This window comes from Aplidium turbinatum, chromosome 7 (genome assembly GCF_918807975.1).
Source record: "Aplidium turbinatum chromosome 7, kaAplTurb1.1, whole genome shotgun sequence".
NCBI lineage: Eukaryota > Metazoa > Chordata > Ascidiacea > Aplousobranchia > Polyclinidae > Aplidium > Aplidium turbinatum.
In genome coordinates this window covers 22496523-22513271 of record NC_137478.1, presented here as the reverse complement: position 1 = coordinate 22513271, position 16749 = coordinate 22496523, and the positions used below count along the sequence as shown (strand labels likewise).

The window sequence follows — 16749 nt, the reverse complement described above, 5'->3', positions numbered from 1 at the left end:
ATTACCTTTCCCTAGAATCAGGACGGTCTTTCCTTCGTACTCGCGGTGATCCTGTTTAATATCTTCGCAACTATCTACGTATTCTGATCCTGAACAATTTTTCGATTTGAACGATTGTTTTAACCGACTTAAAGGGCTGAAAAATTTAAAAAAAGGCTTCCCAAACAGTCAAGCCTTCAACAATTTACTGTAAAAAAACGATGAATTTAAGTAGCTTGCAAGAACAAGTTTAGCAAAACCTGGACTGCAAAATTTTTGCATGACATTGACAAAAGTAGGCAAGAAGAAACATGGTAAAGTTTTCCATTGGAAGTCCAAACATTTTTGAGGTTGTGAGTTAGCCTATAATTGCAAATCGAAATGTATTTGATTCAATGACACGTAGATTGACATCAAACATTATGCTCTCTAGGTCTTCAAAGGAGTTTGCAGTGGCCCTATAGCATACAGTTCACATTTTTTTATTATGTGTAAGTTTAGCGTTTAGGCTAAAGTTTTACGGTTAGCTTACATATACACTATACAGTACCGTACCTTAAACTCAAAAATAAGTAGGTGTATTGTGATATTTTAACAGTCGAACCTTAGTCACATTTCAAGAGTTTGTTTATTATTAAATACAAAGGCTACTGTGTAAAAACAAATTATACAAGCCTACCTTCATATTTGAATTGTATGGGCTTCCCCGTCCCAGTAGCCACAATAACATAATGACAGTTGTATACTTCACTGTGTTGGTCATGCATTCGAAACATGTGAGATTTTTCCGTAAAATATTTTTCAACATTACTCACACTGGTGTTGTATTGCACGTTCAACTTGAGCGTAGTTGCAAAGTTATTCAAGTAACGTACGAAGTCGTCGAAGCTGGGAAACAAATCCTGCAACGCAGTGATGCAATTAATTTTTTAGTGTAATTTTCAAATACGCTATATGCTTTGAAAGCAGTGGAGATCTTTTCCAGGTTCCGAGAAATCAGGGAATAAAAAACCAAGACTTAGCTTGTATTGGTAACTAAATAACTAAAGTTTCACATTTGTTGCAAGGCTAGAAAGCGATTGGCATTGAAAAATCTTAGAAACCTACGGAACAAAATACTGTATTGTCCTGATTCGACTTGTCAAAATGATGCTGACTAACCATTGAATTTTACCTTCCGTTAAACAACTATTGCTTAGTCAATATGACGACAATATTAAGAAATTCATAATTTACAGTGTAACTTTATAATACAAACGCATTATTATTAAAATAACTTTAAAAGAAAATATTCTCACTACAATACCACTGCTTGTTCTAGAGTTGCCCTTTTTTTGGAATGTCTCATACTTATAGTTTTGAGCTTTGATTGGCAGTTTGCAGTGACAAATGGCTTGAAATGTGGGGAATTTATTGTAATAGCTATCAAAGCAGTTTTTACCATAGTTTACAGTATTTTTTTTATTATCTTATTGGAAACGTTGTGTTGACCCGAAAACGTTTGAATTTATATTGTTTTTAGTTTTGTCATTGTATTGATAATTTTATTTAATTCGATTATTTTGGATTTGTTATGCGAATTAGATTTTACAAAGATGTTATTTTTTATCTCAGTGTTTTAGAACACAAAAGCTTGGTAAAATAAAATAAAGTGACTAACCAAACAATTATTACATTAGACAATGTGTAAGCATACTTACATCAGAGTAAGTTGTCATTTTTAAAGAATCATTGCAACTGATCAATGAGTTCAAATCAAATCTTAGTTTGATTTCTTTGTTCGGACTGCCGATGTAACGCTTGTTTATTCCTTTCAGCCTTCCACGAATCGGATACTTTTGGAAAAAACTTCCAGCTTGATTTTCTAATGGCAATATACAGAACATAAATCGAATGACAATACAATTAGCAATTGTTTTACTGCAAACCAGGGATGTCCACTCTGCGACTAGATGACCAACCCCGTAGGCCTACTGCGTTGCTCCTATTGATTATTATGATCGAGTATGATCTGCTTTTCTTTTCCTCCTTTTAAACACCTACTCCTCGCTTGAGAGACCTTTTCCTTGGCGCTATACCATATAGATTAAGATAATTTTAAGTGATTAAACAAGGGAAAATATTTTTTTGCAAAAAAATAGACTACGTTTTCTTGAGTGGACACTTACTTCCAGTATTACATTTTCACTATATTTTCAACTTATTGTCTGGGCCACAAGAAGAAGAAGAAGTCTTCAAAGATGGTATTCTAGCTACCAACGTTTACTTGAGATGACTGTTTGTTCTTTTCCTTTAGCAATATGCCAGAACTTTCCTGTATTCTTTAGAACGTGCTTCTCAATAAAGAAGATTGGATACCATTATAATAAACCAGGGCCATACAATGAGCTCAAAGTTTCTGTAAGAAGCTTATGTACCGGTATTGTACACATGTCAAGGATCAACTTGCTAAACATTTTTCCAACAAAAAATAAATATTTTTTTGATCAATTAACTGATTAAACAATTGCTTTTTGATCAAGTAGCCAATTAAATTGAAATTTAATTTTACAAGAAAGCGACTTATTTTTTTACGGTTTTAGGCTACTACTTGCAGCTTTCATGCCCTCTTTCGAATGTATTCATCCGGTTTGTTACGTTTAACTGTTGAACAGCAATTAGAACAGAAAAAACTACCTTTTTCATAAACTTTATAGTCCCTTCGGGCTTGTTGCATATAATACGCCAATTGCAGTCCTCCGGGTCCAGCTCCAATGATGCAGTACTCATGAAAATGATCATTTTTATGACTTACATTACTAACGTGACCAGCTACAGCCAAGTGAACAATCACAAGACAAAATAATTTTTGCTTCATTTTTTCGTCAGTTTAGTCAAAAATCTTGAAAAAAATTTGCTTAATTTAAGTTGAAACTGAAAAGTTTGAATTTATATTACGACAATAGTTGCAATGTTTGTCTGATTAATGGGAAAGTAAAAGCAAAAATATACAAGTTGTTTGATTGCTTCACTGACGTTTCGCCCACCGTGACAATGCGCATCCTCAGAGCAAAAACACCAGCTCGTATGTTCATTGTTTCTGCTTTTACTTTCTCATTTATCAGATAAACATTGCAGCTGTTTCTGCAGAACTAATTGAAATTGTCATAAATTTGAAGAACTGCAAAAACATTAATAGTTTCCCAACATTTAAAACTATTGCCTTTGCAGTCAAATTGTGAAAAATGTTACATGGAATCCTGCTACTGCCTGTCTAAAAATAAAGTAAACAATAGGCCTATCTGTTCCCGAAGTGAACAAACGTGATGCCTCCTATAGAAACTGCTGTTTATATGTCATTGCTTTGTTAATAATTCAAACCTCCAATCATGGAGTGCAAACTTACTGCCTATAATTTCCATTTTATTAAGCCCTACAGTTGATGTCAAATGGCTACTCATCTACTATTTCTACAGCCATTGCTGCAGTAGCCTATAACATAATTTAACTTTTACCAGGCATGAAACTGCAATTTGATAGCCTGTGCAGGATTTCGTGAATAAGAAACAACTGAAATAATACAGGGTCGACCGTAACTATACAACGCTTTTACCATATCCTTCCTGTTAGAACTCCGTACTGTTCTAATGCACGGAAGGCTGATGTCTAAAATAGCTCAACAACACAAGTTAAAGTTTTAGAATATGCTTGCCACAAACTGACGACACTTTTAATTTCACAATCATAGTTTTTATACAAGTTTTAAAAAGGATTTTGCAACATTTGTACCGCCAAGTTAATTTTTTTGCATAAATCAAGGAAATCTACAAATCCCTGGCAGAAATGCACCAGGTTTTATTTCTGATGAAAGCTTGGAACTTCTATTAGCTTATATCTTAGGCAATAGTAAGTATAGCCTAATTGTATCTAAAATTAATATTTGTGTTGACTAAATAATTTTTCCGCTTTTCGCCTACTTGAATATTTCTAAAATAATACGTTGTTGCCCTGTGTTTACTATTTGCTGGAACAATGCACATTACGGAGTGCGCGAAATGTCATTGAAGTATAATAGTATAGGCTACCATGCAAGCTTCAATAAATATCAAAAAGAGAAACAATTCAATAACCCCAACGTGATTCACCAAAAATATATGAAGCGTCGATGAATTTGAAAACCAACAATTGTGCTTAGGCTATTGTCTCTTTATCTGGGTGGGGAGGAGGAGGGTGGTAAAAGGATAGACCATCCTTCGGCTCCAAAGGCTCACCCGACGACGACGCCTCTCTATGGTTAGCAGACGTTTCATAAAGCATTAGATGGGATTATTCAGGCAACAAGGAGGTTGCTTTGTAAAATGATTGATTTTTTCAATTTTTTTAAGTGACCGTATACCGCAGTAGCGCACCAAGAAAAAAGTTAGGGAGGGCTAATTCAGAAATGTCGGCCCAGTGATTTGCGACAATAGTGACAGTGACAATAAGCCAATGCCCATTCCTTTGATTAATATTTAAAGACACTCACAGTGGTCACAGCGGTAAACCATAATCTCTTCGTGGGAAAATTGTAACGTAAGATTCCCGAATCCGTTCGTCTGTATGTAATGACCGAAAAACAAACACTCTTTTGAAACGTCTTTTCAAAAAGTGTATTCCTGTAAAATTAGCCCGCGGCTATCGAAAATGGGACCCAACACCGTACGCCTCTAAAAACTGTCACTACAATACAAACTACTTAGATAAAGACGGAATTTTTTGTCCAGCTAGCAAGCACTAAGCCAACAGTTAAATGTGCGACTAACTCTCAAGCAACCATTTCACGAATGACCAGAATAAATAGCAATATCTCAAACTCACGTACGCAGTACTGTGACGCAATAATGAAAGACATTGTCACGCAATTCAAACAGGTGTTCAAAGCTGGTGATCCAATGTTTCATGTTTAAACAGGTTTGACACAAGTCTTACGAACGATGGTGCAATTTTGGCTCATTTTCTAGCAACTTCCATGACGTAAGATGCCAGCTAGGTTAAGTAGACCATAACGGTTTTTATATGACGTTTGAAATGAAAATTGTCCGTAACACACAGCCCACAACCTACCGGTTGCCGATACATCAGGATTCGTTCTCTCAATCAGATTAGAAGTTGGCCTAGTGAACCGTCACCTCCAAGATAACAGAGGTGACGAGTGAACCCCATGCTACTAACACCATCAGCATCCTGATCTCTACGTCCACTCTCGCAATCTTCTATGGATTTCGACTTTTTCGTCATGTATGACAAAATACAATTTCGTTTATAGCTTTTCGTTCGCCAACACAAATAAGTGCGAAAGCAACAACTAGCACGAAAACAGTTTGAAACAAAACACTAATTTTGTAAACAGTAAATTTGACGTGGACGTTTTTCCTACTTACAAAACATTCAAATTTAGTTCGTATTTTCAACTAAAGTCCCAGACGACTTCGTCTCTCTGCCCAAATGTGGTATACAGTTTTACATGTCCGTGTGATTCGGCATTGACGTACGGTATATCGGTACGTATATCTACCAGACATTTGACCACGAGAGTACGGGAGCATCTCAACTTTAGGGAGTTAAAGAAAAGTGCCATCAAAGACCATATCATGGAGTGTTCTTTTTGCTGTGATTGAAAATTCACTGTCGACTTATTTAACATTTTACGCAAAGGAAAATCCCTATTTGACACCAAAATTTAGGAAGCGCTGTTAATCAAACGCTACAACGCAAATTTAAACAAACGACTATTTGCTGGAGGCGCATCCATTCTCTTCAACGGCACCTAGCAGACAAGCACCATTCTCAGCACCTAGTGAATGGAATAATTCCCCGGCAACAACAATCTCGGTAACCGACCCTGCGTCAAGAGCCTCTACAAGTAGGCGAACCTACCAGGAAAAACCAATCAAGGCTTTGTCACTCCGAGGATAAAGATTCAAAACCAATCAACATTTACTTGATGTATCACGTTCCCTGCAAATCACGTTTAAGCTGTCATTTGAGCGTTGTGTGGGCGGACTCCTTTCAACTGTTTCTGTCAAACAACGACCACAAAACTCGTTGTAAAATGTCTGATTTCAATTGAGAAATTTTGTAGAGGGAACCAGCAGTTATCTAACACAGTTAAGGAAGGTAGGATATGGTCTGGAGCGTATTTTAAAATATTTAACACCAATTTTTTCTTTAAGACATAGACTTTATTAAATGAAATCATTTTTTGCGATCTTGTTCAAAGTTTCTGTCTTTGTATAAGAATTTCTTTTAGTTTGTCAACTTACTTTCGCGATGGCATCAGGTAGGTATTTCTGGTTGTCGGTGAACTGATCTCAGGCAACTAGAAAGCGTGATCTGCGTAGACAAGCTTCAAATAGTTCAATGACGTAGCCTATTCACGTTGCTGTAGTTGGAAAAGTGGTCGATGACAACCTTGCTCAGAAGCAAAAGTAGGAAGTTGAGGTTTCGATATGTAGATGTGGAGAAAGAAAGAAAATTGCGTGTTCTAACGTACGACTTAGCTGAACACATTGGCAGGTTAGTTTAAAGTTAACTAGTGGATTTTTAGTCAAGGTAACGTGGAAAATAACTTGAACAAACTAGTTGTTTTTATTGGTTTGCAGACGGTTATTGTAAGCTCACAACTACAATTACAGCCTACATACCACTCAAGCCATTGATTGGGTAGGGATAATTCTTCTAGTCAGACAACCAATTGTGCAAGCCTTTTCTAAAGCTTGATTGTAGCTGTTTGCCGGCTTGTAGAGGCTTTGAACCGCTCAGTCCAGGCTACGAAGGTTGACAGCGTAATGTTTCCACTTATTGTTGAAGTGTTGTTGATTGTAAATTATTCGACCTGATAATGCAGAATGGACGTTGTCTTGGAAGAGCATTCTTCTAATGCATACGCCGAGAGTTGGAAGATCGATGTTTAAATCTTGCCGCTTGAGCTATCCGGGCGGACAAGCAGCAGCTGCAATCATTCGAGAACACTGACTGTATTCTAGTTTAATATCTTTAATCCTTATTTTATCAATTAATCTCTCTTAGTCAAATGAGACTTGGATACGTATTATCTCAATATCAACAGTGCTACACAGCATTGGGACAGTACACATCTACAATCCCTACACAGCAGTCTACATTTTTAACTACACAAATTAGTTTAAAGACGTTTTCTCGAAACGTGACTCAACATTTTGTCGAACGACATTTGATCGGACGATCTTTATAGAATTTTTGTAGCTGCGATTCACCATAAAGTCAACATCCATCTAGTTTTATCGATGTATTATAACTTCAAAAACCCCATGGGAATTTTATTGGTCTCCCGGTTGACTGAACAGAATTTTTGGCCTAAACGAAAAGAAGCATTTTTCAAATATTCAGACTATGTGCTGGTTTATAGTCACAGACTAGCTCATAGGCGTAGCCAGAGGGGGGCGAAAGGGGCCATGGCCCCCCCCAAATTTTCGAAGTTTGGATTCCGAAGTTGAGCCCTTTGTTGAAAATATAATCAAATTTGTAGAAATTTATAACGTTTTCCAAGACATCTGGCTATTAACACCCCAAGGACTTGTTTTAGACACACAGAAAGACACCAATAAATTTTGCAAATCGTAAATCGCGCAAAATTTACTGGATTTACGTTTCTTTTAACTAATTTGTGGAAGCAATTTCAGAATGGCTTACTCTGTTAGGTTTTTCTGTAGCTGAGTTTTTGGTGTTCTCTAATTTTAGCCGCAGATGTTGCCCGTTCGTGTGTAAGAGCTACCTTTAATAAGTTAATAGCTGTTTATCTGCTAATAAATTTCATACAAATATTACCCTAAAAGTGTTTCCAGAAAGCGCTATAATCCAATATTCAAGTGTAATTTTGCAAAAATTTTCCGGGGGGGCATGCCCCCGGACCCCCCTAGAAAACGCGTGCCTTCGGCACGCTTTAACCCCCACCAGTTTCATTGCTTCCCCTTGCTCAAGCCACCAGGATACGCTACTGCACATCAGGTGCACATACGTGCATACGCCACTGCACATAAATCAAACACTTTGTCGTTCTCTTCAATTCATCAAATATTTGGCCCCCCCCAAATTTTTTTCCTGGCTACGCCACTGGACTAGCTATTCTCAGCAGAGGATAAACACTCGTGAACCGCACATGAAAAACAGAAAAATTATTTCATTTTTATTTTGCGTCCATAACGAAACAAAACAAAGTCTAATTTTGTGTCGAAAGAAATTATTCCGTAACAATTATGTTTTGAACAATGAGATCCTAGAAGAAGTTAAGTGCTCTTTTTGCGTAGTTTTCTTCTGAATCGCAGGAATTGTGCTCAAGCGGATGTCAGTGTTTGCAGTTATATTTAGGCAACCGAAAAGCGTGACTGGTGTAGTTTTGTGCTTCAGATAAGTCAATCACACTTCTCCTGTTGACAAAGCACTTAATTTAGCCTAACCCGGCTGAAAAATGACGACAACTGGGTTTGTTTCGGTAGCTAGAAGTAGAAAAAGCAAATAGTATGAATCTTATAACAGAAAATTCAAAACGAACACTGTGAACAGATCATATGTTTGAGGTTAATCATTTGATTTTGATTGGGATGTATGCACGTTTTGATTGTATGTTAATATTAGTTGTTTTTATTAGGCAGGCTAAGTTGTTTATGCTTGCAAACCTTTTTTTTCTTAAATTACAAATTAGGCTTACGCTAATTACGTGATCATAGGAAGGATTATTCCTGAAATGAAATAGATTCTTTTGAAACTTGTTCATGTCAGTTTCGCCTGCTTGCAAGGCATTGGACTACTGTCAATGACAGGACCTTGCTAGCCACCACTCTGTATTTCCCAGCTGGGGAGTCCACTAACGTCTAAAAGAGGCACAATGAGCTAATCTCTTGCCACATAAATATAGGGGAGATGTGCCACCTATGGGACAAAAATGACATTATTACTGATAAAATGCTTTTTTTAATTCAAATTATGAAATAAAGGAATTGTGTAGTGAAGTTTAGTCATTGTTTCATAACATGAACTCAAAGCAGTAACAAATTTAATATCAGCTTATTGCTTTTTATCTCATTAAAAAATGTCACTCAAGTGTCCCATAGGTTGGTTGCATAACTGACCAATGGGACAAGAGGATACGTCCTTTGGGACACTTAGTCAGATATAGCAACGCGGTGTCTGACGTATCGCAATGAGAAACAATGTTGTTAACCTTAGTGCTTACGGAACAGCACTACATAAAGAAGTCACATCACATGTTTATTGGACATTCAAATGCACAAATATTTAGAAAAAGAAAAGATGAAATTTGCAGGACAAATTCTGAAAAATTTACCTCCCGGCTAGCCTACATCAACTGAACATTGAAGGTATGGTGGAAAGAAGGAGATGCTTGAGAACTTGGGGAAATAGTGTAAACTGACCCGTCGAGTATCGGATGGGACATGTCCCAAAAGTAATCGATTGTATTGTCCCAGTGCTCAATCCACCACAATTTTGTGTTCAACTTGCCTGAAAATTTGTCACAGTTGTCACAGTTAGTATAGAAACGATTAACAACAGTCAACCATTCAAATTTACTCTGAGAGCTAAAAAAACAATTAACTGATCTCACCATTTAAGTACGCTGTACACCAGTAAGTAAACCACGCTGTAATGATGTAATGTTAATTGCAATTCCATGACAAAAATCTCAGTTCTAATGTTCACACATATTCAGAAATAATGAGCTGTCCTATAGGTGATGGTTTCCCATCGATAGTACATCTCCCCTAGTCTATTATTATTGTGCAAGTTCAAATTTTAGGATGACGTCATCACGTCTTTTATGACGTCACCATGACGTCATCGTTTCAACTAACTTTCAGGTCTCTTTCTATTAGTCCAGTAGACCCATTGAAAAATTTCAAAAGATGTACAGCCTATAGGTTACCTGAAATAAGCAAGATGCCTTTTCACCACTAGTGGCGACAAGTGCTTACTGCTGACCCTTAATTTTCTCCAGACTTCCCAAAATTTTGCTAAGCATCCAAAAATGATTTTGCGCTAGTGAGCAATCAGAAAGACATGAAAGATGAAAGTGTTTTCTATTGAAGTATAAAGTTTCAACGTCGAAAATGGCTTAACAGGTCAAAGTTTGTGATTTTGGCAAAAAATGGAAAATAAATATTTAGGGCTTTTGAGACAAGGTATTTTATCATCTGAGAGCACAATAGTTGTCATTTTCAGATTTCTCATAGTCAGGACCATGGGAACCAATAAAAATATTGAAAATTTTTATGTTTGATCAGGTCTAATCTGTGGTAGCCAACATATGTGTGATACTGGTCCTCAAAGGGTTAACGTGAGATGGCTGCAGTAAAAAAAAAGAAGATTTGATAAGTGAAAACGGATAACATTATGTGGCAGCAAGCAGAGTGGCATAACTACGGTACATTTAACCAGTGTTGTACGCGTCAATGAAATAAATTGACGGCGTCAGCGTCAGCGCGAATTGCCTAAAAACTTTACGGCGTAAAGTAGGCTATTGCGTCAGCTCTTAAAAAAATTGACGGTGTCAGCGTCAGCGCTAATTTCTAGCGCTATTTTAGCCAGGGTCTCACAAAACGGAAGTATTTCAGTCAAGTTTAGGCTAAGAATAGCTATAAATAAAAAACCGGTTTTATGTTTTGATACTGTATTGTAATTAGCTGCTTTAGCTTAATAGTTATTTCCTTGTAGAAACACAAGCATTTCAAAACGTTTGTCTGATATAATCTGCTGCATTTGGGACGCATAATGCCCTTTCCAAGTGAAAACGTGCGTTCCACAGCAGCGCTGAATGGTACTGGTGTGTTGTATTTCAAAAACAACTGTTGAAAGCGTTTACTCAGAAATGTACCACAGTTCCAAGCGTGCTGTGATGGTTTAGCATATATAAATCTTTTAACTAGGTCCACTGCACCAACATCGCTCTGTTCAGGGGCATGAGCTCTTGAAATAAAGTATCTTCAACCTCCGCGATGACATAGGCCTACATTGATTTTTCGCTTTCTCTCTCTGATCCCTCGTTTTCGATACTGCTGCTCACGATATGAATAATCACCATTCGGCGAACTTCTTCCGCTTGTAGCCTATTCCAGGTAGCCAATAGCCATTCCAACCAACGCGAAAGCGGTTAATTCGGATGAGTCGCGATGGCCAGAATACATTGTGAAACTCTCATTGTGAAACGAGATTTTCCATGAAAACAAAAATTGACGCATAGCGCTTGACGCTTAAAATCGGCAAAAAAGTTGACGACGCTATCATTTCCGTCAACTAAAAAATAAACCGACGGCGCTAGCCTCAGCGTCAACGAAAAGTTGACGCCGTCAAATGACGTCGTCAAATTGACGGCGTCAACGTACAACACTGCATTTGACAAAAGCCCGAGACAAAAATAGTAGGCTATATCAAACAAATAACCTAACTTTTATAGCCTAATCCTTAGAAAAATACTGCTGTTAAATGTTTAGCTCAAATTTACAGTATAGTTCGTTGGCTTAGGCTACTTGTGACAAATACAATACAGGAATAACAAAATTTGCAAATGGAAGATGGAAAATTTTTTTAAGATACAGTATAATGGAAAATGAGATAGAAGAAAATTTTAGGAGGGAAGACAACAAAAACGTCTTCCATTCCATTCTATCCCACACCTTCAGGGGCGCCGGAAGCGGGGGGGCAGAGGGGCAGATGCTCCCTGCCCTCAATCTTTCCGTGGATGGAGGGGCAGGGAGGGCAATGGTGCCCTTTTGAGGTCATGTAAGCTACTGCACATTTTGCAATATAACAATTTCTGCTATTCGTTTTAGCCTAATTATAGTCTTTCATTTTTGTCTCAAAATAATATTTACGGCACAAAATTCTGCAACACAGTAGGTTACATCATTATAACATAGCATGATGCCCTTCTATGTATACCGGACATTTGTATCATTACCCGATAGTGAGCTGATAGATGAGCACTATCCAGTGGCGGCTGGTGCTGCTTGTGAGTAGTAGGGAGCGGCAAATGATTTTGCGGGGGGGTCTGGGGCGTCTCCTCTCAGAAAAAAAATGAAAAATCGCATTAAATTTGATGCGCTCTGAACATGTTTTTACCCCAAATTTTGTAAAAATGCATTCAAACTTTGTTGAAAAGTTGCTGTATTCCTAAGCTCTATTTAAAAAAAACTAACCTATAGCTTTGTAGAAAATCTTTTCCATTATTGAGCTTAGTCTTGACTAGCCTAGCGTTTGCATACAAGGTTCAAATGATTTTGAGATGTACTTCCTATATCTAGCACTTCCTAGCACTAGCACTTCCTATAACTTGTTGAATACTCTAACTTTACAGCTAACACTTGTACAGTACATTCATGGCTCATCGCTACTCTGCAAAAAAAAAACTAACTTTAAAAATTCTGTAAATTTATTCGTTTAGGTGGGGCTGTTTTCCATGTAGCCCCAACAGATTCAAAAATTGCTGTAAAATACCAAAAGAGGTGAAGCTTCAAGGATAATTTTTAGCCAGTCAGAGCGCTTGAAATCCAGAATCTTGGGCTTCAAAGCAGTTTGCCAAAAATCGATGTTGCCAAACGAAACTTTTAATATGTTAATTTTCGATCCGCAATTCTTAAGTGAAAAAAGTAACCTGGTCAGACAAACACAGAAGAAAACATATTTTCCCTCTTCTCTTTCTTTCAGGAGGGGTTGCAGCCCTATGGCACGAGCCGCCACTAGCACTATCGCTATATTTTATCTTGAAACTTAAAAAAAGGTCCTTCAGAAACAAGTGCCCTTTTTTCGTAATCTTGCCCCCCCAGTCAAAAATCGTTCCGGCGCCCCTGCACACCTTGCTCCTCGTTTTTTCGACTGGGGGCCCACCGCCATCTGAGAATCAATCATTTTAGCCTATTCAGCGCTTTTTGCCTGTTTGAAATTGAAAAAAAGTAAAAATCTATTGAAAACGCTCGATGTTAATAACTTTCATTGAAGTTTTGTATTGTCAGTCATCGTTTGGTTACCTACGACGGTTTAGTCTAATACAAATATTAGGCCAATCATATGGTATCTCTATTTCAATCAAAGAAACCAATAAATTTATGCAATTTAGTTAAAACTTACAGAAGAAATAATACTATCGGTATGCTTTTGCATTCAGGCCCGTAGCCAGCCGGGGGCCAAGGGGGGCCTCGCCCCCTGGCAAAATCCCAACATTCTCGAGCAACAGCTACAATTATAATGATTCAATTTTTTTGCCCCCCCCCCCCCCCCCCTTGCCCTGCGGTCTGGCTACGGCTCTGTTTGCATTATTGAGATTTTTTGTTGAATAGTCGGTGGAATAAGGCTTTTGCAACATTAAACGCTCTTAAAATGGCGAAAATGTTGGATATTGGCCATTAGTAGCATTGCCAGACGTGCTACAAGGCATACGTTTGAACCAGGAAGAATATTGGGGGCCCGAATATTTTTAAGGGACCTGCGCCCAAATGGAAACTGCACAATGTTCTAGTTCTTGGAGAAAATTTGTGATTTTGAATTACGGTAGTGATTTTGCATTCAACCCACCGACTTATTTTGAGACAAACCTTACGTCATTCCTTTTTTTCTTTGTTTTTAGTTTTTGATCATCGAAAGTGTTTAGTTCTATAACTTAAAACAAATCATCCCGAGCCATTTTGCAGAAATAAATCTTGTAACAGAAGCCAGAAACCCAAGTGGTTGTTTAACAGGTAACCAACCTTTACAGTTTGCATTTTTACTTACCCTATCGTTGTTATGTAGGTAGGCTAATAGCCAACTAATCAATATTGTGCTCTTTTGAGAAAAGTAAAGATGAACTATGCCATACATAGACGACCACAACTCACAAGCTTTTTTTTATGTTTCCTGCAGGCTATGGAAGAAAGAAACACCTCCAATTCTTCTATCAGGAATTTGACACTGGCCGAAAGTACACTGGATGAAGTTTTTCGCAACATCACTATTTCTTTTCTTACTTTATTGGCTTTGTACATGTTTATAACAGCTTCTATTTTTCAATATCGATTTGGTAAAAAAGTCACTTCAACAGTAGTGCTTCACTTTATATTGGTTATAAACACATTGCTTTGCTGTGTATCAGGACTGATATGCATGCAAGTAGGAAAAATATCGGTTAATGTGTGTTTGATCTGCGGCATACATGTAAATGTATTTTATTGCTTTGTTTCTCTTTCGGCCATGACCTTGTTATGGCTGAGACAACGCACCTTTTATGAGGATCCGCTGTTGAAAAATTTAAATGGGCGATTCTTAAGATTTTTCAGTAATGTTATTATCATAAACGTTTATATCGTTCTTTTCGCATTTTTTATCACTTTTAATCTTCATGTTTCACCTGAAAGCTCCGCGAAAGGATGCACGATTGTCTTAAAGGAAGGCTTAAACAAATTAAAACTTTTAAAGCTATTAATTCTATTTGCATTTTTCTTTGTAGTGTTTCACTTGATGCTGCTAGCGTTGATAGCTTATCCTCTTGTAAACAAGAGCCATTGGTCTTTTTTCAAACTTTGTAGCAGGTGCTCTGTTGATGCAAGTAATGATATTTATATTTTGATTCGACGCATATCCATGTGCGCAATAGCTTGCATTATTTCATTGTTATTAGCCACAGCTCTTACTGGCATAACTGTTATTGAGAAATCTTTCAACCGGCATTGGTTATTTGTCCTTCAGTTTGATTCTCTCATCACCGCACTTGCAATTACTTGTATGCACGTGAACTGGAAGATTAGACTCTTTCCTTTCAGCAGGCCACCGGAAAATTAAGATTTTGCACTCGTGATGTCTCATTGTCATTTCTTTTCCGGTGGCCAAGGTGATATTGACACAGAAGTGTCTCAACTTATGATAACGATTCCCAAACTGGATACCGTACGCAACTTAATGTAACAGTATTTTGATCGTGGTATTGTAACTTGAAAATTGAGTCAAGTAAGCAGAAACGAAGAAACCCACTTGGAAAGTTCTAATCTAAACCATTTTTTCAAACGTCAAAACCTTCGGTGATAAATTAAAAATATGGTACCTGTTTTTAAAACAAAAATAAATCTACCCCTTACGAGAAAAATAACTTACATGTAAAAAAGATTTTTACTGTTAATTATGATCAAATTGCACACAGTTACAGTATATCATAATTATATGTTGCTATTAGCCAGTACGAATGCTGCTTTTATATCATCTTGTTACTTGTGTTTGCGTAATTGCATAAGTTGCTGAATCCAATATTCAAATAAAATGACCAGTTGAGAGAGCTGACTAAATGGGTTTATTGCTCCTGGCTAATCAGATTGAATTTTTCAACATTAAACGTACGGTACTTAAGTAGAGGGGGGGGGGGTTAGAAGGGTTTTTGGTGGAAAGTCATGCTCTAATACAGTGTTTCTTAACCTTTTCTGACTCTAGCACCCCCGTAAACAGGCCTGAACAGTCTAGCACCCCCTTAACTATCATTGACATACGACTACTACAGTGCCAACAAAAAATTTAGTAGAGGCCGAAATTTTGACATGCTTTCAGATCGCTTGCGATATATTTTGTCATGAAGTTAGTCTCTTGTTGTTTAACAAACTGTGCAGTTGTTTTAACAAACTTGATTCAAGATTTGGTATTTGACTTTCATTCACCAACAGAAATTCAATTATATCCATATGTAAGTGAATATGTAAACAACAGCACTGCACAGTTTGTTAGGCGACAAAAAATTACAAAATTTACCGTCAGCGATCAAAAAGCAAGTCAAAATTTTGGCGCCGCCATTAAACTTTGGCCTGCACTATTGAAAGGAAAGCGACGTACAAATTTATCATTTTGTTTATTCTTCAAAACTACTGTCGTCATTGGTGATAAAAGAAACAGGAAAACCTGAGAATAGTGAAAGTACATGGACAAACTTAAGTTACCCGGGTGGGTAACTAGTTACACATGTATCAATGTGATTTCTGTTGTTGCTTATGTGTGAACAATTTCTCTATTCGAGGCTTCGTGTTGGTCAAAGCCACTCTCATATCGTGGAGCAACCCATGTTGAAGGCGGTTCCGGCCAATAGTCTTGATTTGGAGCATGGTGGAGAACGCCTTTTCAAACAGGTAGGTAGTCGGAAATGGAACGATCAATTCCAATGCTGCTCGTGCCAATGCAGGAAATGCTGTCAACTGATCACACCAGAAATCAGCAAGCGAAGGACGGAATTTTGTCCGACAACTCTGATTCACCTGCATGTCAATCAGCTCCTCCTTTAGTCTATTATCATCACTCATGTCAGCTAAGAATGGCTACCGTATCCACTCTGGATAATGTGGATATGAGTGATTTGTGGGAACGTATTTTGCCATGGTGGTTTCTAGAAGCGAGAGGTGAGCAACAGTATTACAACAAAGCACCCATCAGGTAAGTTCATACAATCTACTCAGGATCAATTTGCGTACTTGACTGGGAGATGACTACAATAACAGCAAATCATGTAGGCTACTTCGAAACAGCAATCATTGATATGACAACTGCTGATACTGGCAGAAAAACGAAAAAAGGCAGAAAAGTAAAATGGCATTTTTTGATATTATACTGCATGCATTTAGCACCCCCTACAGTCTATTCCAGCACCCCCGGTTAAGAAACGCTGCTCTAATAGTAATAAGCTGAAAATATGAATCATGATATGATATTTCCAACAAGGCCAAATTTATGCCACTAGACCGTCATTTACCCCTTTGAACA

The 16749-nt window shown here is 37.5% G+C and overlaps 1 protein-coding gene across 1 annotated transcript; it reads left to right on the top strand.

Annotated features, from left to right (window-relative positions):
- The first annotated feature begins 14124 nt into the window (after positions 1 to 14124).
- On the top strand, positions 14125 to 15080 carry LOC145773847 (uncharacterized). The gene has a single exon (XM_082584971.1). The coding sequence runs from the start codon at positions 14125 to 14127 to the stop codon at positions 14797 to 14799; it is 675 nt and encodes a 224-aa protein (XP_082441097.1). The 3' UTR covers positions 14800 to 15080.
- The last annotated feature ends 1669 nt before the right edge of the window (positions 15081 to 16749 follow it).

Excerpts from the sequence above, each read along its gene's own strand:
- LOC145773847 (XM_082584971.1), top strand. The coding sequence starts at position 14,125 with ATGCAAGTAGGAAAAATATCGGTTAATGTGTGTTTGATCTGCGGCATA.